This window comes from Heloderma suspectum, chromosome 16, assembly GCF_057233095.1.
Source record: "Heloderma suspectum isolate Gila_16-S chromosome 16, 16-S_ref, whole genome shotgun sequence".
Lineage (NCBI taxonomy): Eukaryota > Metazoa > Chordata > Lepidosauria > Squamata > Helodermatidae > Heloderma > Heloderma suspectum.
The window spans coordinates 750470-775767 of record NC_139473.1 but is presented as its reverse complement, the minus strand read 5'-3'; the positions used below and the strand labels follow the sequence as shown (position 1 = coordinate 775767).

Genomic DNA, 25298 nt, shown 5'->3' with positions numbered 1-25298 from the left:
AAAGTGACAAATCATGGAAGTGAAATTGGGGGCTCAGAAATGTGGTTTCAAAGTGGTTTCAGGAATACTGCAGTTAATTCAGCCTTGACAGTGCTGAAGCCCCTCATTTATGGAGCTGCAAGTATTTGGGTATTCTTAGAAATGCAATTGCCATTAAGACCCTGGACCTATTTTGTTTTGATAATCTTTGGTGAAAGGTTTCAGTGGTTATGCCTGTACTTGTAGGCATTGTTGTATGTCAAATAGTTTTTACCCAGCTACTCAAATATGAGAAAATCTGTGCTGAATCTTTCAGGATTCTTCTTTTACATTCTTAATTCATTCTAGCTTTTGGAGGGGCCCACAAAATCATTGGAATTTGTCAGCTGCTCTAAAACAACAAAAGGAGTTGAGCTAGATCTATCCCAACATTATTGAAAGTAATTAGTAACTCTGTGTGCATTGATTACAATGACCATGCATCACCTGTCTGAAGGAGAAACCTTTTTCGTACGAAGATGTGGAAACAAGTTGCTTCTGCTGCCACACCTGCCAAGTTGGAGAAAGAGGCCTTCTTGAGGGCCCTGTTGGTTTTGCATCACTTGCATGGAAGGTGTATAATGTTCTGTTCCATTGCAGATTTTGTATGCATCTGTGCTCCACAGCCCATTGCTACTACAGGTCTCTAGAAACCAAATGCGATTTTCTTTTACTACTCAGTGGTCAATGCTGCATCAGGCCTGGAACGTTGCCTGTGCTATAGTGTATATAAGATTTAATGCTCCATGCACTATGCTATATAAATCAAAACATACAAGCCAAATAAATTTTTACTAAAACAGTTTTCTTTGCATTAGACTGACTTAGGTAATCAAACTCACTTGTAAGGATGACATCATAATTGGCAGAGTGTGCCTTTGGCCACACAGGCCCTTCCTCTCTGGTCAGGTCTCATTCAAAGACCACTGTGCTGCAAGCACCCCTACTACCTTTCAGACATAGAAGCGAAAAGTACGCGAGAGCTCTCTGGGGCAGGTATGACAGTTGGGGATCTAGTGCATGCTCACCCCCGCTCCCTTAGGTTTTTATAAATATTTTATTAATAAGCGCGCGCGGGGGGGGGGGAGGCGCTACAGCATTCTGGCCATGTCCATCAAGATCAGGTGGCAGGAGATGGGAAAGAATGCTGGGATAGATGGTCAGGCCTGGTTAAAGGAACTTGAGGAATTATGTGACTCATTGTGCAAAAGTGCCATTTTGGGATGGCCAATGGTGGCAACTCAGAAACATGAGCAGATGGGGTGAAGCTTCCCATTGACTAGATTGTTTACACAGGGGAAAAGGGCACTGTTTTGTGTTTCAAGCATAAAGGGTATGAGGCAGCTTCATAAAATGGTTGTTTTTGAGTGGCGAGTGTAGAGAAAAGCCTTGCAATTCGTGGTCATGGATCTGGCTGGTAGCTTCACCATGGCCTGCAGGTGCTGCTGCTGCAAGAAGCCGACACGAACGGCTCTGCTGTTAATGAGCCCTACCAGACTACAGCTCCATTTCTATTTTATTAAAGAAGCATCCCCTATGTTCTAGTACTATAGTGCAACCCCAGTCCCATGTTCATTAGTGGGGGAAGGGAGGAAAGGGGTAGGAAAGTTTCCAGAGTGGATAAAGGGGCGAGGGGGTGTTGGAGGCTATCAAGTTACACGTGTGCAGTGCTGACGTAGAAAGCCTCTCAGAACTGGCTACATCTGGCAGACTATTGTGGAAAATTCCTACGCGCAGAAAACTATGTAGGAAGAAGGCAAGGATGAGACTTTGTCCTTGGCGTCTCATTGACTATGTACAGAATTCTTCCACACACCTTGCAATATGGCTGAAGACATTTCAATCGTTCAAGTCACCACTTTTGGACTGACTCCCAGCACACTTCTCCCTCCAGGATAGTGGTAATTTACAATGGGGCATTACAAATTGCTTTTGTAAAATAAGCAAACAGCAGCTTCAGGGACACACCTGGCAGGAACAAACCTCAACAGAGCAAGGGCCTTTTCCCGCTAAGTGTGACATTGCTCCCATGTGCTGGACTGCATGCTCCTCCTCCCTGCTCAACAAAAGCTGGTGCTAAGCACATTCCCCATTATCACAGCTGCTGTGCCTCCTTCTCCCCCTCACCAGCTCCAGGTGCTTCTCAGCACTCAGGGAGGGTACCACTGCTTGCCCTCCTCTACCACTCCTAGCCAACTGATTGGAGTGGGGCAGTGGGAGTTACAATGGGAGCTCATAAACTGATCACTTATGGAAAAGCGGGGGGTCCTGCCTCACTCTAAGGCAGGCAGCAGGTATCTGCCATGGCAGCCAAAGATGGATGGCTGGGGGAGAGAAATCACTTGTGTGGTACTATACTGCTCTCCCAAGCACAGCGCTGAACAAAAGAGCCCTTGCCCTCTTCTTCCATCCCCACCTCATCTGTGCCAAGTGATCAGTATTTCAGCATCCACCCACTGCATGTAAACAAACCACACACACCTTAGAACTCAAGACCGTTCCAACTAGTTGTAAGGAGAACTGTACAGTAGCAAAGATGAAGTAACTGGCCTCGTTAGGAAGTTTAGAAGGGAGTTGCTACGATCACATTCACTGTGCAATGCTTGCCAGAAACATTCAGTGGCTCAAGCTTACCATGAGCACAGGAGCAGTTGCCACTGCAAAGATGCTTCCCTCATCTTGCACCAGTAACATGTGAAAGCGCTTTGGAACCCAGGCCACCAGGACCACAGAGGCACTCCTCACAGCAACCCCTATGGAACAATCTGTGCAACCCATCCACCTTAGAACATTTACACATCATTGGCATGATCTGTGAACTTTTTTTTGCAGCAGCAATCGCACTGTTAAGAATCCATGTGGAACTCAGCAGGCCTCTGCCCCATCAACACACGCAGAGCTATATTGAAGCTCCCACCACTAAAAAAGGCACTTGTTATTAATTTTACACCCATTATCCATCTGCCCTTTTCACACACTGTTCTTTGCAGACAACAGCGGTGAACAATGTAACATGCTAGCAATCCCTCAACCTGACTCACAAGCAAGTCGGTTAATGTGCAGACACACTGCCATTCTGTAAGGGAAGGGGAACATCTTTACAAATGCAAGCTGGGGAATAGGTACATCAGCTGAGAGATGCATTTAAGACTCCAGTACAGGAACCAGCCTATCGTGCCACTGAAGAGGGAAGCACTGTTTGACACCGGGCCCAGCTGCACAGAGGGAAAGGTTACCTGGCTTTACTGCAAGGCTGGGGTTGGGATGGAGGCTGATAGGCCCGCCTGATGAGGCTGGACTACAGCTGAAGCATTTTCCGCTTTTAATAGAGTTCAGCAGAGAGCAGTCTGAGGTGCAGAATCTTTACACAGTATTTTATTTATCCAACAGACTCGCTGCTCAGTCCAAAGGGAAAGCCCAGATGAAGCTAAAATTCAAGGAGACAGTTCAGACCGGAAGTATGGTGTAAGGCATTAGCAAGAAAGGAAGTTGAAGCAGTGAAGGAATACTGGGGGGTGGGGGGTGTAAGAGTTTCCCACAGTCCTTTCAGTATTTTGCCAGCACCTAAACTAAAGGACTAAACATGGCTTACAGCAGGGATGAACTTTGAAAGAAAATAGAGCCTTTAAGAAATCAGAGAGAGCATGGGTTGGTTCTCAAAGAGGTGCTTGCTCTAGCTCAACCTGACCCACTCATCTGGGTGTTTGCCTCTCTGCTTAACTGATAAGAAACATTTCCTCAAGTTGCCATTATTAAGCAGATATGACCACCTCAGATTGGTTCAGTGCCCAAGTTTGTGCTCTGTGTACAGCCATTAATTTAGATTCACAAATTCAGGCTTAGGCCTTCTGATAAAGTTGCAGCCAACAGCACTCCATGAAATCACGTTTTTTTTCCTGCTACTTGTTCTGCCTGCACCTCTCGCTAAACAGTTACCAGGGTAAAGTAGCAGTAGTATTTGGCGTCATTTTAATTTAGGGTTGTTTTATTTAAGTTTAATGTTAATTCCATGCTGTGTTTCAGTAAGAACAATACAGATCCTGTATCTGTGGCTCCAGTCAGATATCCAGTAGTACAAATTAGCTTCAAGTTACACATACTGAACAAAAGAGGTTGAGCTAGCGAAGAGGGAGGGGAGAGGGAGAGAAAAATATTGAACACACATGCAGGCTTTTCAACGCCACCTTCAATGCTGACCTGCTTGGAGGGAAAGTAAAGAGAAGGCAAGAATGAGCAGCCACGGATTGTTGAACCGTTCACCAGCACCACCTGTTGCAGCAACATCTCATCAGCTCAGCACAGTTTTGGATTTTTTTCTTTTCTTTTTTTCTTTTACAGCAAACCACTACAGAAACTGTTCCAATGAAACCTGTAACTTCAAGCTAAACGCCCAATTTTAAACACTGGTATAAAATTGTTTAAACAATTATAAAAAATGAAAAATGCCTCCACATGCACTCTACAGTGCAAAAAGCCTCCTCTAGAATTCTAATGGCTTCCAGGTGTCACCTCCAACACTGACAGAAGACAACACAGTAATGCAGGAAAAACCTCTATGCAGCCAGTCCGGTTAGTGTCTTAAAGAAACTGAAAGCTGGCACCAGTAAAATCCACAGACATTCACTCTTGCCTTTTAAAGAACGTTTCAACTGTGTAAAAAAACCAACAGGGTAGGAACCTAAATTTTGGGACCCATCACGAACGTCAGATAAGATGGCTCCCAGGGACACGGAGGGGCTTATGGGAGGGGGTGGGGGAGAAGGGGGCAGAGATGGGGTCTCTTATTGGCCTTGATGTCTCACTGGTTCTCATCTTCCACATCCTGCAGCGCTTCTTTACTCTGTTCTTCACCTGGAAGGAAAACCAACAAAGTTAGGCCACAGCCATGTGACAGCAGATATCCCGCCATCAAGGCCTTTGCTGTGGACTCTAGGCATCTCCCATGGAACGCTGCCCATCACAGCACAGGGCACCCGTGGTTGTGGAAACTGACACATGGTTGTGAAGGTAAAGAACACTCAAGGAAGTCACCTCCAAGAGGCACTGCCACAGGGCAAAGCTTCAATATAGGCCCACAAGAAAAAGTTTTCCAAATAGCCTCACTTGCGCAGCAAGAAGACAAGACTTCCATATTGGAATAAAAAAGGAAGCACTTTTTTCAGTGGCCAAAGCCTCAGCAGCAGCACAAGGTTAATCCATCCTTTAAACCTGCTCCACAGAAGGCAAATACTACTTTTAACCGGTCCTTTGAAACCCCAGTACAAGCAACCCTCAGTCAAAAGCTACGAAAGACCATTTTGACCATGGTTGTTCACATGCGTTGTCTCTTCAATTTGGAGCCACCCAATCAGACTGAAGCATGCAACAAAACCATCACAGATTGCTCCACTGCACTCTGCCACTTACCAGTTGCGCCTGGCCCACACACACAAGCATGGGTCCCTAAAACCAAGGAACACACACCTCACATTGCTGGACTTTAGCCCAAGGCATGCAGTGGTCAGATCAGACAGCCGAAGAGCCTGATGTCTACAATGACCCGTGCCCCTTCTGGCACTCCAAGGCACGTCTTGCGAGTTACAAGGGCTGTGTCCACAAACCAGCCTGTTTCACTGGGGCCAATGGAAAGATAAGCCCAGGGAAACCGGGAGACCAGAATGTAATGCTTACAATTACAGGGTGCACAGAAAGGTCTAGAATACTGGCTGAACAGCAAGCATTTGAGAGTGCCCACCCAGGTAACCAAGATGGATACCAGTAACGACACGGGGGCGGGGGGGGGGGAAGAGCTAGTGCACAGCCCCAGAATGGAGTCAGAGATGCAAGCAGGATGCAAGCAGGATTAGTGACAGGGAGGAAAGCAGATATTCCCCAAGTCATAATGAAGACTTACAAAGTAGAGTTTTAGAAAATGAACAGGTGGAGTTCCCCTTAAGAATCTACACAACAGAAAAGGGAGGGAAAAACAGGAGTTACAAAGAGGTCACAAATGAGACTGAGTATGATGTTTACAGAAAGTGAGACAGGGATAGGATAAGCCCATGTCTACTTGTTTAGAAATGAGACTGCAAAGATAATGGAAGGCAAGGAAGTGGAAGATGCACCCATGTGGGACAAGCATGACCACTGTGTTCCAACGTCCACTACTCAGACATGCTGCCAGGGGAAACGCCTCCTTCCTGGCGCTGCCCCATCACCGGTAAGAAGGAACACCCCACACCTCCAAGTGGAGTCTCCAGAGGCACCAGGCAGCCACCAGGTTCTCTCTCTCTCTGATTTTTTTTTACAAGTTTTACAGTGACAACTGTGTACTCTATGACAAACAAAAGCATATTTTCTCACCCTAGCTTCACAAAAATAAAATAAAGCCACAAGGAAGAAGTTACGATGGCAGATTGCCCTCTACAGTAATTTCCTGACTTCCCAAAGCAGTTTATGTCTAGTGGGAAGCATGACCAGGAGGATAAGGAAAAATCCACCAGTTAAAGAGAGACTTGCAGTGTCTCCAAGAAAAAAAGAGCTGCCTGAGCCAGGATTCTGACCCTGCCTGAGGGCCTTCAACCTGCCCATGGTTGAGGCCACTGAGACCAATGGGCACGGGCACTGCTCACTGTTCACAGGACCTGCTCTCAGCACGGGCGGCAGCGGCTTGCACAGACCCAGCAGAAAGAGGCCGCTTGTGTTTCTAGCAACACAGAGGCTGGATTACAGGAGCCATATTCCCTTTTTGCTGCTGTGTCCCCAACTCAGCCAAGGCCTGTAGTCTTCCAGGGGCAGTGGCCTTCCTCAACTTCCTTTTTGCTCTCCTGAGCCTGGCTTGCTTCCCACGTCCCTGGCATTCCCTAGCTCTACCCCACCCCCCACCTCTCTCATCCCAGGGAAGAAACAGACTGAGCACCACAGCCAGCCCTTGTCCTTCTAAGACTGATGTTTTTAAGAGACCCAGGCAGAGCTGCTGTAGAGAATGGAGGTTGCCAGGAAAACCAGAGCAGCGGGAAGGGCTGTATTCACCAGCCCTGATAGCCTGGCGCCTGCTGGATGGGGGCTCTGTTGGCGGCGTGCAGGAAGGTGTGTGGCATGAAGAGGGCGGCTCTGGCGAGGGGGTGTGTGGGGCACCAACTGTGCTGCCAGATGGGCTAGGGCTGTGCGAAGGGCCAGGGCAGGGCAAGGGAAAAGCCCTCTGCATGCTCTCCAGGCACCTTGGCTACCTTCCTGCTGGGCAGTAGAACGAGGGGCCAGGACTGAGGAGATGCCATCCCATGCCTCCCTAGGATTGCTTACCAAGGCCAGGTGTATGTCATGCCTTCCAGCTACCTGGTTTGAGCTCTGCACTGTGTTAGTTCTCAAGTTCTAAATGCGTCTGAATGTGCCAACAAAGCCGCAGGGAAGTTTATTTTCATCTAATGTAGAAACATCAACTAATCAATCCTATGAACCTTACGTATGTACAGAGAGCCAGACGGGAGGCTATTAAGCAGACACAATTCTGCATGCAAAAGACATGAAGGCTACATAAAGGCTTACAAAGCAATGCAAAATATTTAAGCATGCTTGTTCAGGAAAAATACGAATTTCAAAGCGAACAATGACTTAAAATCGGCCTCTCCTCTTGGAGATTTAAATTATGCCTCAAAACAGCAACTAAGCGCCCATTAATTTAAATCCACCCACTCTGCTGAAAGACCTCAAACTCTTCCTCCTGGGAGATGTTCTGCACCTGGAATCACCTGGCAGCACCAGGAGGCAAGCAGGCGCCCAGCCAGCCACAGATCAAGATCCCCCAAGAGGAGAGGAGAGATGCTGTGCTGCAGGGAGGCTATGAGGAATTTGCTCCCACAAAAACATCTCTCCCAAGCAAGCTTGGAGTGAGGAGTTTTGCTTTGCTAGAGAAGGAACACGTCAGGAGGCTTTTCCTTGAAGCCAGGGGCAGGCAACCTTTTTGGCCCTGTTGGTCCATTTGAGAAATATCCATGGGCACCACCACAAAATGGCTGCCACGGGAGACATGGCTAGTCACAAAGGGCAAGGAACCTGCCCAAACAACTGTGTACAAGACTGAGGTGGGGCCTGAGCCCCACCACACCAAAAAACTCCCTTGAACCTAGTTATTAGTGCCAATAGAAATGGCAGAAGGCAAACTCTTTTGCTTTCCCCCCACTCCTCTGCCAGCCAACCCATTCCCCACATCTCTTTTTCAGTCTCACTCTGGATCACCACCTATAGATGCTCTCTCCCTCTCAAACACACACACACCATTTCCCAAGAATATCTCTGCATCTCATCATGTAACACAGAGAGCTCATTTTGCATTAAAGTGACGCCAGCTTCCAGTAGAAAAAAGTGTTTTGTTTTTTAAAAAGGGAGGGATAGGTACCTTGGTAGGCAGCACGAAAGGTGTCTGGGGGGCGCACTAGTGCCTGTGGGCACCACACTGACTACTCCTACTTTAAGCACTTCTCTGCAGCTCAGGGTCAAGACCACCATTCCCTGTCCTCAACTGGACCAGTTTCTCTCTTCCTCTTTTCAACAGAAGTGAGGCCAGCATTCACAGCCAAGCAGCAAAAGGAACCTACAGCTTTGTGGAATGAAAGTTCTCCACTGGATATCCATCTACCAGCAGCTGGAAGAAGTCCATCACTTCTAAGACAAGGAAGTGGCAGGCAGACATGCTTCCACTGCCTAGAAGGCCCATCAACATCTCAACCAGCCTTCTAAAGAGGCCAACACTGACTGCCCCCAAAAGCCCTCCTTCTGCAGAGATCAGCACTCCCTCGAACAGCAAACACAGGTAGGACCCTGTTCATATGGCAGCAAATTGTTATTTAACCCACAATTTGTGGGGACACAACGCGTGCAATCTGCTTCCAGATCTCTGACTGGAGGTTGTGAGAGTGACATGCGAACCCAAACTGCTGGGTTGTTTAGCCCCTGGTCTGGGTTCACATGTCATACTCACAACCTCTTGCGCATTCCACAGCAAGTCCTGGGTTACTTAACCCACAATTTGCCACCAGGACATGCCAACGGCCCAGTGAGTGCCAAAAGAAAGGGAGCCAAACAGGTCCAGAGGGTGGCATCAGCATACTTGGGGGAACCCTTGGATACAGAAAAAATCAACCCCCCCACCGCTATGGTAGCACCTCCCCCGGCACAAACTCCACCCCAGCCCAACGAGGACTGAGAATGCAGAGTGTCAGCTGGAGAAGAAAACTGGAGAACTGATGGGACGGGGCGGCCTGCCTGAACTCCTTACCATTTATAGCATGGAGCTGTTTGCCATGAAACGTAAAGGGGTTTGATTGTGGGTCCCAACTCTCCCTTCAACTTAGGTGCTGAGTGCCTGTCAGTTTGGAAGGGAAATAGGGCCACCTAAAGGTAAGACCACGGCGTTTATATATTTGGGGGACAGAACAAAATCCTTAGGTGCATGGAAGTACAAGTACATGTATGTATTTGAATTAGAAGAAAATGACACTGCAAAAACTGCTTGAAAGGGAGGGAAAAAGTGTCTACATAAACCAGAAGTCAGATTGTGGGAGTCTATGGCTGACAGCAGTTTGAGACACAAAATGTTCATGAGTCAGTTTAAAGAAAGGAAAATGCGCAGGACAGGAGATTAGTAGGAGTTGTCCTGACAGCTTAAATTCAATATCCTGGAGGGGGATTCTGGTTGGGGGCACGCTTTGCTCATCTCCGGAACAGCATTCTCTCCCTGCCCCGCCCCACTATATAGTTATAAAATATTCAGGTTTGGGGCTAGCAGGGCAGGGGGAGGGGAGAAAAGGCTGTCCTTGATCCTTCCTTGCCTGATGACAGACCCCACCACCACCCGGCAGGTTCCAGACTCATCCTCTGTCCTCTTAGGAGAGGGGGACCTGTGGCATCACATCTCCCTTGTTCTCTCTACTGTTGTCGGGAGGAAGGCTGAAGCAACACCACCAGGCTACTCACCATCCCCCTGCATGTCTGAAGTCCATAGTGTCAGGTTATCACGTAACAACTGCATGATAAGCGTAGAATCCTTATAGCTTTCTTCACTCAGTGTGTCCAGTTCTGCAATAGCGTCATCAAAAGCTGCTTTTGCCAACCTACAACAAAATGCCAAACATTTCAAGGTACCAAATCAAGAATGGCCGCCGCTCTCAGATGACTCCCCCCTTCTGCAGTAGTGCTGGGATCCCCCTTCACCCTCACTGGATTCAGGGATCTTCACCATCAGGTCAGCTTATGTTACAAGTGGTTACTTTTCTCATGCTGCTCTCCAAAACTACCAGTTCAAACAGATGGAGAAGAGTTTTTAACACTTGACTAAGACCACAGTGCCTAGTGGTGAGTGATGCTCCAGCAGCCATTCCCTGGTATCTGCCATGGCCCAGAGACTCCGACACAGAACTGCACTGGGGATGTTTAAAGCGCCCCCGCCCGGGGGGGGAGGACTGGTATAGGGCTCTGCCTCTCCTCCCTAATATTCCCTGTCTCTTCTGTTATACCTGCAATACACCTCGGGAACTTTGGTTAGTAGGTGAGGTATAAATACTCCAAATAAATGAACAACAAATGGGTCCTTTATAAGCCTTACAATATACATGCAATGGGAAAGGCAGAAGTCTGACCTGTGTAGCAAGTGAAATGTCACAAAAAGAAAAAAGCAAGCTCTCTGTCCACACACAGGCAGCTCACCTGCAGGCACGGTCAGGAGAATTAAGAATTTCATAGTAGAAAACAGAGAAGTTGAGGGCGAGTCCTAGGCGGATGGGATGTGTTGGTGGAAGTTCTGTCATTGCAATATCACTAGCAGCTTTATAAGCCACCAGGCTGTTCTCAGCAGCTTCCTTTCTGTCATTTCCTGTGGCAAACTCGGCAAGATACCTGTGGTAGTCCCCTTTCCTGGGGGAGGAAGGAAAGAAAGAAATTACTGCTTATGTTGGTGGAAAAATTGTTTAAAAAAATAAAAATTGGATTTTTATTTAGATCAATGTTTTAAAAAATATCAAAAATACTTAAACAAGGTCTTGTGGCACTTTAATGACTAACCTGGCTACCCCTCTGGAAAGTGTTACTACATTTCTCTTAAAAAAAACTCTTAGTATTAAGTATCTGGAATATGGCTAGGGATGTCAGAGAATTCTGCCACGGATCTCGGTGAGGCTGAATGCCTAACCCTAACCCCCCAAAATCCGTGGCGGAATGAAGCCCCCCCCCCCCCCCGCCCCGCGAAAGGCACACGAAATGGGACACCTACCTGCTGCCATTTGCGCTGACTTGCGAATGGTGGCCGCATCTGCAGCCGCCATTCACTTCATCACTATAGCCGTGATAGGCTACGTAAATACTTACGTAGCCTATCACGGCCAAAAAAAAAGGGAATGCAAATGGCAGTGGCCGTAGCCGCCATTTGCGTTCGCTGTTGTTGTTTTGCCGTGATAGGCTACGTAAATATTTACGTAGCCTATCATGGCAAAATACAGGGACGCAAATGGCGGCGGCTACAGCAGCTGCCATTTATGTCCCTGGAGGCTGCCCTGTGGGCGGCCCCAGCCAGCGGCTCCGCGGAATTGCAACGGAGCGGAGCCGGCCGGAGAGAATTTCGGGGGGAGGGACAGCGCGCCTCCCACCCACTGCGAATGTCACCCTTCGAAAAGGTGACTTTTGTACATCCCTAAATATGGCAGCCTCTAAACAGAATCAATGACTTGGTCATATTCACACACAACGGTAAGCCCGGGCTCTAGTGAAACCCAGCTTATTGCAAATGTGCCACATGCCTGTTGGCTTCCGCTTAGCTCCTGCTGGGGCAAGCAGCCAACCTAGAAATTGTTTCTTTAGTGTGTTGTCCAAACCTGGGGATCCTGGTTTGTTTCTCTCTTCATAAGCCAGGGTTTGGTTCACACACAAGCAAGCAAACCATTTCTGCTCATGGGAGGAGCCCAGCATGCAGCATCCTGTCTCACCATTCCTTGCTACGGCAGCTACCAAGTTAAAGAAAGCTGTTCTATATTTTATATATTTATGTCATTTCTATGCTGCCCAATAGCCAAAGCTCTCTGGGCGGTTCACAAAAATATATAAGTGAAGAACGAATTTGACCATGCCTAAAACAGGAATATTTTCTCTGCCTCATGAAAGCAAACCACTATAGTCTGGCCAAAGACTAGTCTAGACTTTGCTTCAACCTATCGTCATGGGCATGTCTTTCTGTTAGCTACTTTTGTTCTGGTGAGGGCAGGACTGGACCAGGAGGCAGAGTGCAGACGAATTGAGCAAGACTGGAAAGACGATGATGACCAAACCGGCCATGATGCAGCTTCCTACGCTCCCAGCATACTCAACCTTACGAACTGTTATGGCTACTGGTCATAAGAGTACTTCGGAATATTTTAAAGACATTCTCTCTCTAGGTAAAAATGGAAAGCCTGCAAAATATATGCAATCCGACAGATGCGAGGCCCATGTGTAATGCTCTATTTAGTTGTACATTGACGTGGCTTAGTGGTCAGATCTGCACCCTTGTTTAGGATATTCTGATTTGGCCTTTTTTCTTGCCGATTTAAATCCATCCACCCTGTTACTGCTATATTATCTAATACAGAACACGTAAAACGGAGCTAAGCAAATTATTGCCATTTCAGAAAACAGTGAAATCCTTTTTTCAGGTGGGAAGTAGTACACATATTTAGTAAATAAACACATCAATATTAGGCATGAGAGGCTGTGGCTAAGAAGCCCCTCAGCCCAGCCCTGGATCCACGGACACAACCTATCCCCAGCTCACATGTAAGCCCCAGCACAGAGAAGGCAGACACAGTGGACCAGGCGTGAGCCTGCAGCATGACTGACAGGAAGAGGGGCGACAGACCTCTGGCCCACGCAGCTCCTTGGGGTTCCTGCAGGGGCGGGGCTTTGGCTCCAAGCCCCCCTTCCCCCCGACCGCTACCTCTCCTCCGAGATTGGAGAGGACACCGCCGACGCCCTGGGTGGCACGTCAGCAGTGAAGCCCCCGCTATTTGCAGTGGGGATGTGGGGAAGCCTGGGCTTGACTCACTCACGCTGGGGAGAGCGGCCAGCCTTTCTCACGTGGGCAGGTCCTGCTGCCCCAGACCCCCTCAGCTATCTCCCACCTCAGTTAGTGGCAGGCTAACTGAGATGGGAGTGGAGTCCCATGCCTCCTTCCAGCACGAAGAAAAAAGCGTGTGTGTGTGTGTGTAGGTGATGTCAGGGAGCCCCCTTGGCCCCCGTCACACATCACCCAGCGCATGATAGGCGGGGTGGGGAGCAGTCCAGCCCCCCACCGCAAAAGTTCTGCACCCCTGGACTAGAAAGACTGGGGGGAAAAGGCGCACCCCATCCCCTTTTCCATTTTCCCAGGGGAAAAAGCCCTTGAGAGCTCCTGTTTCTGTAAGAAAAATGAGTGAAATGCTTTTTAGAGCATGGTTTTAAAGTATTATTTACTCCCTCAACATAGTTTCTAATACTTATGCCATCTACAGCAGTCTTCCTCAACCTTCGCCCTCCAAATGTTTTTGCGAAATGTTGCAAAACCACCACTTCCAGCATGCCTGAACATTGGGATCATGGGAGTTGAAGTCCAAACCATCTGGAAGGCATCAAGTTGTGAAAGGCTGATCTGTACAGGGACTGGAATGAGGTACTTCCAATCCCTGTAAAACTGATCCTATTCTATGAAGCTACAGAAAGATGTTGCTTCTTGGAAGTCCCATTGAGTTCAATGGGACTTACTCCAGATAAGTGTGTATGGGATTCCAGCCCAACGGAAACAGAAACAGTTTGAAAGAGGGATGGTTGCTTGCAGTGTGTACACTCATCTCACTGCTGCCTCAGGGAGGTGTAGGGTTTGCTTTTTATTGTTTCTTGTTTCTGGATAGTGCTGAATGTGGAGAGGAGATGTGTCTCGAATAATAATAACCAAATAATAATAACAATAACCACCTTAACAAGATATCCTTGGTAACTTAGGATCAGCAGCTTGCACATGAATATTTGTAATTATTGCCTAAATAAAACTAATGCATTTACACTTTTTAAACTTAATATATGACACAGTTATGACAATGTAGCATCCTAAGTTATACACGGTGTGTCGATTACTGCCGGAGTCTTGTACTGTTGACGATCTGCAGCAAGCTAATGACAAAGCTGTGGCGGTGGCTACATTTTGGTAGAGCACAGTTTGATCTGGATACGAAATAAAGTTATACATAATGCATTTTATGTTAGTGAAGTAGCAAAGTGAGAACTGAGAAGAAAATTCCTTAAACAGGCTCAACCCATTTGCATTTGACATCTCTAGGAAAGAGCTCCTTTGGGCACACCCATTCTACAGATGACCACCCTAGTTCAGGCGCCTTCTTCCCCTTGTCCCACACTGTCCCCCAATGTATCACCTACATTTTATAATAGAAAACCTTGGATTCGCCAGTGTTGGCTGCTGGAATGAGGTGTTTGTCCAGTACATCCAGAATATCACAACAGATTAGTTTCAATTCAGTCTCCACCTTGGGAGGAAAAAAACAGAAAGGAATGGCAGATTCAAGAAAGCCTCTGTCAGTGAATACATGCAACAGACTAGCTTTAAGAAAAATATTTTAGGACTTGCTGAGTTCCCACCCAGAGCAGAACCGAGTGTCTGAAAGAGGCATGCTGCTTGGCCTACTGGCACCCACCTTGCCGTTCTGCAACTCCAGAACAAGGAATTGGGAGAAGCGAGGACTCGATTTATTCCTGGGTACAAATTCCACCAGGTGCCCCGCTGATCTCAACATGCAAAGCTGTCATGAATTCTTCTGGCTGACGTTTTCCAGTTGTTCACAACGTAATCCTTTGTATGCCTCACTCCCTCCTCCCAACCTCCTTGGAATGCAGAAACCAGTCCAACCTGCGATCATCGATCACTGTCCATATTTCACTGTAATAGGTTGACTGAGTCTATTCCTGATCTTCCCACACTGGCGACAGCAGGGCCACATCAGCTTGAGTGACTTGCTATTCAATCCAGCAACTCATCCAAAAGTCTTTCAACAGACGGCTTTGTGTTTAGACACTTTTTACTATTATGAACTGAAGATATACAAAGCCCTTTAAACAAAAATTTGGGAAGGGGAAGCCTTTAAGAGCTTTATTTTTTCAGGGTGCAATTTCACATTGCGCTCCAGTGCAGAATGGGTGAATACTAGATGAGGCCATTTCCACGGCACAGAAGGCTGCAGCCCTTGGCGTGCAGCAGCAGCACCCTCTGCCTGAGTGCTCCCCCCCGGGGGGGTCATAGCCACTCAAAGAGCCAAGAGCCCTGCAGCATCCCACCAAGGAAAGAACACTCATGTGTAGGCCTGGGAACCACACCGCAGATTCCCCCGCCAGATCCCACACGTAGAGCAACAAAATGAGACAGCATGAATCTTGTGGTGGGTGATGCTCAAACACAAACAGAGTGTATTTTAACAGTCAAAAAGGAAAAACCGACACTGGGTATTAAAGGGATAAGAAAGGAGGTTCCAACTATCACCCATGCCTCATGGACAACGAGGAGATCTAACTGGAGATGACACCCTTTGGGAACAGCAAATACTGGGAACAGGCCACGGAGGAGAGGGCTATTGCCACAACACCCCACTTGTTCAGTGGGCTTCCTGGGAGCACCTCTCCGACTAGATGGACCCGCTCTGGTCTGGCCTCATGGCTTGAAGGAAGCCCTCCTCCCTCATCAGGGACTCCTATGTGGGCACACACTTTCAAGATCTTTCCACAAAAAAAGAAACCTGTGTTAAGCAGAGAATTTGACCCAAACTACAGGCAAACACCTCCTAGTACAAACAGGCTACCTATGATATGAGAAGCTATATAGTTCCTTCAAATAATCTCCACTTCATTTCTAAGACCACACATACAGTACTCACAGGGATTCTTCTGAAATCTGAGGCAGATTTAGGTTTTATCCCTAGTGTAATGAATGATTACACTTCATCCCCACTGTACTACAGTTATAAGACTTGTATTTTCTGACAGGATTCCTGGGGGAGCATTCAAGACCTTCCCTTCCCTCCCCAAAAGTGCAATGGCCACCACCTCACCTGAACAAGCCCATAACGGAACAATGTAGAAACGGAGAAGCGGCATTTTGTCATCAGTGCGAGTCTTATCCTGTGACAGAAGTTTGTTCAAGGGAGAGGAACATGCAACACAGTGCTCCAGATGGAAGTGCTCCTGCACAGGGTGCTCCACGACCCTCCCCTATGCATTCCATATCCAACGAGCACTCTCATGCCTCATTTGGCTGTTTTGGGGTTTCCCCTCCATCCTTAGAAGATTTTTCCCTAAATATTTTTGGTACTTCTGCAGACCTTAGGGTTCTCCCGACCCTGCTGACCCCTCCCCCCCTGCATGGATGGGGCCATTTTGGCGACAGAAGGATCCACTTTTGGAGAAGGCTGTTTGCTATTGTGATATAGGATTGAGTGCAAGCTCCAGCAATCCAAACTGCCTTACTAGAGAGCTGAGGAGGAGACATGGGCTTGAGATGTAGCCAGTGGTGCTGAACACAGGTATGGAAGGCTCTGGAGTGCCGCTCCCACAGCACCTCATCCCTGCTTCCAGAATTACACCACTCACAGGCACAAAGCAACCAGGTGCCCTGAAGGCAGCTGCCCAGATCCAGGAAGGACTTAACTGGGCCTTCAGGTGGAAGACAGCAAGGACAAGAGCTACAGTGCTTGGGCATGAGCACAGACAGAGCACTTCTCCAAGGGACTATGCAGATGTGGCGGTGGAGAGGAGAGGCATGAAAAGAGCCCCAAAGTCACTACACAACCTGAGCTGGGGAAAATCTTCTTTAGGCCCAAGTATGGCCACCACATAGGCATCATGAAGCTAAGCTTAACCATTGGGCCACCAAAACACCCAACAGCTGGGTAACTATATTCTACAGTCCAAATTCACATATGAATTGTGGGAACAGTCCTAGAGCTTGGCAGCCACCATAAAGACTTCCAGGGAATTGCTGCTTGTGGTTTTTTGATGCATGGAGGGGGCCCTTCTTTTCTGCACGACTCACCATTTGCCGATACTCCCGGATCATCTTCAATTTGTCTTCTCCACCTTTGTTTTCCTCTTTCTGTTCAATGCTGCTGATTATTCTCCAAGAAGCTCTTCTAGCACCAATCACATTTTTGTATGCCACAGACAGCAGATTCCTTTCTTCGACTGTCAGCTCCACATCCATTCCAGCCACTTTCTTCATTGACTCAACCATTTCTAAAGAAAGAATATGTGTGTATGTGTGTGTTTGTACACTGTTGCTTACTTACATCCTCCTATCTAAAATGAGCACTGATCACCCAAGCCCAGAACCTCACCTTCAGCTCAGTTGGGGGTCTGTTTAAATGTCAGTCTGGCCAAATCTGGACACAGTTGGCAGGTATGGAGGAGACAAACAGGCCCTCACGCAACAGAACATTGACTACACACATCTATGAGTCCTCAGCTCTGACGGAAGCATTTTGATGTCGCATTCATGAGGCCATGGCTCACACTTTCAACAACCGGGAGAGTGCAGATGCAGCAGCCCTGAAAGCAGAGCTGCAAGAGTGGCATGTGTGCTGAGCTACAGAGCACTGGGGCTACAATTCCAGGTTAGCTACTCAGATCACTTCCACATCACGCCATTCTTTCAGCCCCCACCCCCCGTAGCCTGGAGACACAAAGACAGGGACAGAGACTTGCATCACTCTAGATTAGCAGACACTGCAGCAAAGCTTCAAGGATCACAAAGGGAGCACCAGAATACCACCCATCCCAAACTGGACGCAGAATGCCAGGAAAACCAGGTGCATTGTTTGGGGGTTCTCGATTCACTCCCAGGCCTGGGTTGCCCAGGTTCCAAGAGTGCTCTTGGCTCAGCTGAGACTGATGTCCTTCTCCCAGCATGCAAAAACGGGTTTTTATTTAAATTTGGGCTATAGAAATGATTTTTCTCTTCTGCTTTGTTTTAATGAAGTTACATTTTAACTGGCTGCTATTTTTTGCAAGCTCTTGTTTGATTTTTAGATGTTCACTTGTTAATTATGTTGTTTTTAAACTATGGATTTTATCGCTAGCCGCCTTGGGCATATTGTATGCAAAGGTGGGGTGTAAATGCAGCAAATACACAAGCAATCCTATCTCCCAGGTGTCTTCCAGCATTTTGCCACTAGCACGCTCCAGGGTATGCAAGATTGTCTCAGGGCAGCTGGCTCCTGCACTTCAGATCTGATGTGTTAGATAAAGAGGCATTCCAGGCTATGCCGGGCCAGGTGTTTCTTGGGGAGCAGCACAGAAAACATCCAGAGTGTGTTCCTATGTCTGCTAGCACATCCTACACAGCACAATTCTTTCCAAAATTGGAGTTCCAAAATTTGGAGGGGAAGAGGGCAGAGGTATGGGCAGAAGAAGGGGTCCCAAAATGTTGGTCAACCTTTGGAGAGGAAAGAAGGGAAGGCGACAAAGGCAGGGGGCTCCAAGGTGTGCAAAAGGCCAGGAGCCAAACTCTGTTGTAACACTCTTCCCCAGAGGTGACGCTACACCCCAGATGTTAGGGGCTTGCAGCACATTCTTAGAGCTGATGAAGCGTTTCCACGTGAAGCATATCTTCTGTCCATCTTGGACATCTCCTCCCCATTCATTCCTGAGCAACCTACCAAAGGCAGGTGGTTGCCTGGACCCTGCCAGCCAGGAGAGGGCTGCCCTTGACCCCACCCTGCACTGCTGCAGCGGGGAGGAATACCATCCCTCGCAGATTCACACTGTGCCTCAGCACACACACCAGCCACAACCTCCCACCCAGCCTTGGAACTGGAGAGTGACAATCCTCTACGCAGCGTCAGGGCTGGGCTTCTCAGGATCTCTCACCAGAAGGAAGAGCTGCCACACGAGGGAGAAGGGCAAATAGCAGCGGGAGGCCCTTGGGCTCCCCAGGACTAAAGGCCTACCTAGATTCCCTCTCGCTTCCTCCCCTTCCCAGGTGCTCAGGCCCTTCCCACGCTGTTGTGAGCAATAAGGGACTGAATTTTATCACGTAAAGTACGGCTGGGATTCAAGCTGCCAATTCCAGCAGCAAGCAGGAATTTATCCTAAAATGCCTCCGGACTTAAAAAGCATCTACCTGCGCCGTAGGCTATATGGGGCCGGCCAGCCAGCTCTCTGCCAGCTCCCCAGGGATATGCTCATTCTGGACCTCCTAGGAGCCACCCAGGAGGCGTACTTGCTGCTATACAAATACCTGTGGTGCCTGCATCGCCTTCCAAACTGCGTCTGGTTATGACACTGGGCAAGTCTGTGAGAGACAGCCTGCCTTGTACTCTACTTCCAGCCAGGATGGGAGGGCAAGCTGCTGTCTATATCCAGGAGACAAGGGGAAGCAGGCTTTCTGCACTAGTCAGAGCCACGCATCTTGCTCTGGAGATGGCCTCCCAAGGCTGCGATCGACACACATGCCACACTCCTCCATCGACTGGAAGCACGCCGTGTTGTTCCCATGATGGCACACAAGGGATGTGCGGCACGCATGGAGGAAGGGCAATGCCATCCCATCCATGGACCACCGTGACAGTTCACATCTACCCAGGGAAGCTCTCAGCACTGGCCCTTTGGAGCTGCTCAGCCCGGGGAAAGAACTTCAATCTCGCCAGGAGGAGGATCCAGGCCTCCGACCTCCCACTCCTTTGCTTCCTTGTGTGTGGGGGGTGTCCCTTATCTACAACTCCTCAGCAGGGTACAAAGGCAGCGGTGCGGCGGCTACCAAGGCAGGGTTCCTACCCATGCGTGCCCCCAGGAGTCAGGGGGCCTTCTGCGCGCTTCAGAATGGGGTCTACCCCACAGTGACGGGGGGCCCTTTGGGTCATCGCAAGCGCGATCGGAGGTAGGTTTCCCCAGGCGGCAGCCCCGCTCGGGCCTTCCGCGGAAGCGGCGCTGGGAAGGGGGCCGCAGCCTCCCCGGCACTGCTCGTCGGGAAGGTCGGCAGGGGGAGGCCCCGAACACCCGCCCCCGCCAAGCAAGGGAGGGGCGGGCGCCAGCATGACCGTGACCCCGGGGGGCGGCGCGCCCTCCTCGGCCTGGCCCAGCCAGCAACCACGGACCCCGGGGGCGGGGGGAGGCGCCACGCCCCTCCGCGCCCACACGGCCTCGGGGAGCCGCCCAGGCCAGGGCCGCGGCGGCAGCCGGGGAGCTTTTGTCCCCCCGGCCCCGCCCGGCGAGGCGGCGGCTGCTCCGGGCGCCCTGCCACCCCCGCGCCCGGCCTTCCCTTTCGGGTCCCGAGCGAGCGCGCGGCCGCCATTTTGTGTGCGCCCCCCGCCCGGCCGGCCCTTCGCGCTCCGGTCGCCGCCGCCTGCCTGGGCGGCCATTTTGTGCGGGCCCCGTCCGCGCGCTGGCCGCGGCGTCCTCCCCGCCCCCGCCCGGCTCCCTGCCTGCCTGCCTGCGGCGGGCCGCCCGCCCGGCCTCCCCCCTGCGCGGCCGCCCCCGCCGCACCATCGTAGCGCTCGGCCTGCTCGGCCAGCTTGGCCTGGTAGACGAGGTCCTCCCGATCGTCCATGTCCGTGGGGCGAGGGCGGTGGGGGCTGCGCGGGGCGGATGGAGACCGATGGTCCGGCGGGGGGGCTCAGCCACGATCAGCGCTCGCTGCTCTCCGGGCAAAGATGGCGGCGGCGGCGCCTCCTCCTCCCGCTACATCCGGGCACTGGGGCTCCGCGCGCGCCTGCGCACCAGCCGCCTTCCCCCGTAGCAACGGCGGCTCCTTGACAACCGCCGGACGGCAGCGCCCGCGGCGGTTTCGAGTCCCGCCCCGGTCGCGCTCGCCGGGCGGAGCGGCGGAGCCGGGGAGGGCGGGGCTGTGCTGCTCCGCCGCAGGCGAGCAGGCAGCAAGGATGCGCGCCTCTGAGCGTAAGCAGAGGGCGGTCCCCATGCCCCCCGCGGCGCAGGCCCCCGCCCCTCCGTAGAGGCTACCGGGCCCCGCGCGGGATGGCCCCGGGGCGGCCCCGCCCTCGGCGCCAGTGCTGGGGAAGGAGCGCTCTGCACATGTTCACAAGCGCTTCCGGCGGGCGGGAAGGAGGCTGGCCGCAAGGCAGCCTTCGGGCCGGGGCGCAGCGGCCCCCGGGCCTGCGCGCCCGGCGGCGGCCGCGTTGCAAAAGCAGCCCCCAGCGGCGCCGCCCTCCGGGCAGCCCCAGCAGCGCTTCGCCGCTGGGCCCTCCGGCGGCCCAGCGTCCGCCGGCGCCTCCCGGCGGGGCGGCCCCGCAGAGAGCGGCCTCGGGGCCCCGCTGCCCGGCGCGTTGAGGCGAGCTCCTGCGCTCGTGGGCCCCTGTGGGAGCCGGAGACAGGCGAGCGGGACGCGGCCGCTCCGGCCTCAGGGCCCTCCGCCGCCGCCTCCGCTCGCCGTGGCCAGCGGCGGGGCTCCGGGCGTCCGGGGCTTCTGGAACGGCGCCAGGCCTTCGCCCAAGGGCCGGCCGCCGCCGCCGGCTTCACGGGGTCCGCGCCTGCAGCCCGCCCAGTCTTGGGCCGCCTTCGGAGCGAGGGCCGCGCTGCTGCGCGCTGCGAGGAGCAGCTCAAGGTCGCTGCCGGAATGCGGAGCGTAAGCCAGTGGCCCCAGACGCGGCCAGCGCCGTGGCCTGTTGCTGTGGGGGGGGAGGACTAGCCGCACCATGCCTCCCTGGGAGAGTGGCCAGTCGCAACATGTGGGGAGCAGGGACACCCCTCTGCCTTTCTGTGCGTGACTTTCACTTTCTCTCACAGACACAGCACTCCCCCAGCAGCCTATTTGGGGTTGCACCCCCCCCCCCAGGGACTATGGAGAAATGTCTGATCTCCGTTCATGGAACGAGGCTGAGAAGAGGGGGAGGGACGAAGCCAGAGATGGTCTTCCCTGCCCCGTCTGTTTTCAGCAGTGCAGATTCTCTCCCCCCGCCCCCCATCAATGGAGAAATTACTCCATTCACTTGTATTAGGAGGAACAGCAGGAGGGCACAGTGAGAGGCTGGCGGGCACCTTGGCCTGGCCTCATGGGCCCAGTGGCACTCATGGGCACCACATTACAGATACCAGTAATAGATGCATTTGAGTGTGTGCTCATGTAAGGCGATCAGAGTAAACTGAAGAGCTCGAACTGCCAATCCCAGGACTCTCTCTTTTGCCCCACGCTCTGTTCCAGGGAAGAGCAGGGGCTTGGAGCAGAGAAAGTCCCTAATTAGTCAGTCAGTGGTTAAGACGCTGAACTGCAGACTGGAAGGTCAGCAGGACAGCAGTTCGAGACCCGAGTGCCGCGTGACAGAGTGAGCTCCCGTCTGCAGTCCTAGCTCCTGCCAACCTAGCAGTTTGAAAGCAAGAAATTGCAAGTAGATAAATAGGTACCGCCTCGGCGGGAAAGGTAACAGTGTTCTGTGCACCTCGGTGTTCAGTCATGCCGACCACATGACCACGGAAGCGTCTTCGGACAGCGCTGGCTCTTCGGCTTAGAAACGGGGATGAGCACCGCACCCTAGAGTTGGACACGACTGGTTGGGGACACCTTTACCTTTAAACATATTTTGCATGCCTAAAGCAAGGGGGGAGGGGTGTGTGTGTGGACTGATACAGGTTTGATGTAGGTAAGCAACAACAATTCTGAAGCAAGAAGCACACTTTATGCACACAGATTTTGTAGGAGACACCTGGAAAAAAGGGGGGTGTCTCTTTTAGGGTGGGGCTTGCCACCTGCTTGCAGTCATGCTTTGGGCTCAAGGCAATTGCAGTATTTTGTTGGGTTCAGTTCTGGTTCATGGAACAAATTCTCCCTGAACCTTCAGGGGTGCAACCCAGCTCAGTAAACAGGGCCCCAGAGGGTGGATGACATTTTCAAAGCTGGGCTGGATGTGCCTGATCTCAGAAGCTAAGCAGGGTCAGCCCTGGTTAGTACTTGGATGGGAGACCGCTTGGGAATCAGGCTTCCTGCACTGAGCAGGGAGTTGAACTCGATGGTCTTGTAGGCTCCTTCCAACCCTATGATTCTGTGTGTGTGGGAGAGAAGTTTTCAGTGGTTCTAGACTTGGAATCCATCTTTACTTGCAACCTCCCACAGTGGTCCCAGATATTCTAGTGCCAGCCACTTTAAAGACGGTGGTAAGTAAGCTCCTGAAAAAGCCTGACTTTTACCTGGAAGATGTTAACAACCATAGACCAGTTGCCACCGTCCCCTTTCAGGCAAGATACTTGAGCGGGTAGTTGGCAGCCTGCTCTAGACACTCTTGAATGAAACTGATTTTCTAGGTCTGTTTCAACTGGGCTTCAGGCCTGGCTTTGGAACAGACACTGCCTTGACCGAGAGGGGAACAGGGGGAGTGTGACCCTGTTGTCTTGAACGTCTTAGCAACTTTCGATACCATCATCCATTATATCCTTCTGGAGAGGTTATCTGATTTGGGTGTTGGAGGCACCATGCTGCAGCTGTTCTGCTTCTACTTGTATGACTCATTATAGAAGCTGTTAGTGCTAGGGAATTATTGCTCTGTCCCTTGGTAGCTACGCTGTGGGGTTTCACAGAACTCTGTCTCCCATGCTGTTGAACCTCTATAAGAAACTACTGGGGGAGGTTATCTGGAGATGTGGACTGAGGTGCCACCAATCTGCAGGTGCTCTCTCCTTTACATCACATCCAGGTGAGGCAGTGGCTGTTCTGAACCAGCACCTAGGTGTGGTAATGGGCTGGATGGAGGCCAATAAGCCAGAGACTCAGTCCAGATCAGATGGCGGCAGTTAGTGAGTACTTACTTTGCTTAGATGAGTGATATTCAACCTGTTCTGGAGTGGGCTGCACTCCCCCTAAAGGAGCAGGTTCATGGTTTTGGGGGGTGCTCTTGATGGCACAGGCGGCCTCAGTGGCATGGAGCACCTTTTATTGGCTTAGGCCGATATACCAACTGCACCCCTAACTGGACAGCAATAGTTTAGATACAGTCATCCACACTTTAGTAATCTCATGTTTGGATTACTGCATTCCGTTATACATGAGGCTGCTGTGAAAACTGGTAACTTCAGCTAGTCCAAAACAAGGCATTAACAGAGATTAACAGGATTGGCCAATTTGATATTTCACCAGTGACTTATGATCTGCACTGGCTGCCACTCCCTTTCCAGCTCCATTTCAAAGCATTGGTATCAACATATAATGCCCTACATGGCTGGGGGCCAAGTTATGTGAAGGATGTCTTTCCATACATACCTGCCTGGACCCTAAGATAATCTTCAGGCGGCCTCTGGGTACCACTGCCAAATGAGATGAGGGTGGCTACTAAGGAGAGGGCATTTTGAGTGATGGGGCCTGTTTTGGGAATGCCCACCCCAGCGGCTCACCTGGCACTTACATTCTTTTCAGCCCAAGGTGAAGACTTTTTATTTTCCAAGGCTTTTTAATCAAGTGTAAAAATTTTGTTTTAGTGCATTTTTACATCTTTGCACTGCTGCAGGCTCTTGCCCTGGGGTTTGTTTTTTTGCTCTTTTAAACTTAAAGGTTTTTACATTGTTTTACTATGCTGTAGCATTTTATCATTTTAAGTTTTAGGAACCGCCTAGAGAGCTTCAGCTATTGGAAAGTTTAAAATGTTGTGATACATCTCAGTGCCCTTGAGATGTTCTGGACTACAAGTCCTATCATAGCCAATCATCAAGAATTGGAGTTGTAGTCAAACACTTCTGGAAGGGACCAGGTTGCCTCCTCTTGGACTAAGGCTTCACATAAGCTATGGGAGGTAAAGAATGACAGGCAGTTGTGATGGCCACTAGCTCAAGCAGGTTTGGTTTTATCAATAAACAGTACAGTAAGTGTGCAGCCAAAGTTCAATCCCACTTTTCAGGTGTGTGTGTGGGGGGTTAATGAGAATGGATTAATTCCAGCCATTACCCACCCTCAAACCAACCACAAGAGCAGTGTAAAATTCTTATCTAACATGAAAATTAAGTTAATGCACTTAAATGACAGATCTGATATTCATCTATTTTGGGGGCACATACTATACATCATCATCGTTCCATTTGTATCTCACTTCTGTGCAGCAATTGATCCTGTCATTCAAAGTCTGTCAGAAGAGGATGGAGTACCTTTAGAATCATCAAGCAGGTTTTACATGCTACTGTTAAACTTTGACAATGTCTTTAGTATGTTTTATTGTGTTCTATTTTATGGTTTCAATAGCTGTGAACTGTCCAGAGTGGCGTGGCTATTGGGCAGTATATAAATGTAATTAATAAAATAAATAAATAAATAATAAACAAAA

The 25298-nt window shown here is 50.4% G+C and overlaps 2 protein-coding genes across 2 annotated transcripts; one reads left to right on the top strand and one right to left on the bottom strand.

The window, feature by feature from the left end:
* Window positions 1-793: 793 nt before the first annotated feature.
* Window positions 794-20728, bottom strand: YWHAE (tyrosine 3-monooxygenase/tryptophan 5-monooxygenase activation protein epsilon). The gene is made up of 6 exons (XM_084822674.1): window positions 20530-20728; window positions 17084-17283; window positions 14425-14531; window positions 10699-10905; window positions 9970-10106; window positions 794-4869 (listed from the first exon to the last, which is right to left on the bottom strand). The coding sequence occupies exons 1-6, from the start codon at window positions 20591-20593 to the stop codon at window positions 4817-4819; spliced, it is 768 nt and encodes a 255-aa protein (XP_084678800.1). The 5' UTR covers window positions 20594-20728; the 3' UTR covers window positions 794-4816.
* On the top strand, window positions 20535-25267 carry LOC146334758 (uncharacterized). Its single transcript, XM_084822675.1, has 3 exons — window positions 20535-20940; window positions 23685-23784; window positions 25078-25267. The coding sequence occupies exons 1-3, from the start codon at window positions 20592-20594 to the stop codon at window positions 25082-25084; spliced, it is 456 nt and encodes a 151-aa protein (XP_084678801.1). The 5' UTR covers window positions 20535-20591; the 3' UTR covers window positions 25085-25267.
* The last annotated feature ends 31 nt before the right edge of the window (window positions 25268-25298 follow it).

Excerpts from the sequence above, each read along its gene's own strand:
- LOC146334758 (XM_084822675.1), top strand. The coding sequence starts at position 20,592 with ATGTCCGTGGGGCGAGGGCGGTGGGGGCTGCGCGGGGCGGATGGAGAC. Across the intron at positions 20,941-23,684 it reads AAGGATGCGCGCCTCTGAGC|GTGAGGCAGTGGCTGTTCTG; the intron begins GTAAGCAGAGGG and ends CATCACATCCAG.
- YWHAE (XM_084822674.1), bottom strand. The coding sequence starts at position 20,593 with ATGGACGATCGGGAGGACCTCGTCTACCAGGCCAAGCTGGCCGAGCAG. Across the intron at positions 17,284-20,529 it reads GCAGGCCGAGCGCTACGATG|AAATGGTTGAGTCAATGAAG; the intron begins GTGCGGCGGGGG and ends TTCTTTCTTTAG. Across the intron at positions 14,532-17,083 it reads TCCGGGAGTATCGGCAAATG|GTGGAGACTGAATTGAAACT; the intron begins GTGAGTCGTGCA and ends TTTCCTCCCAAG.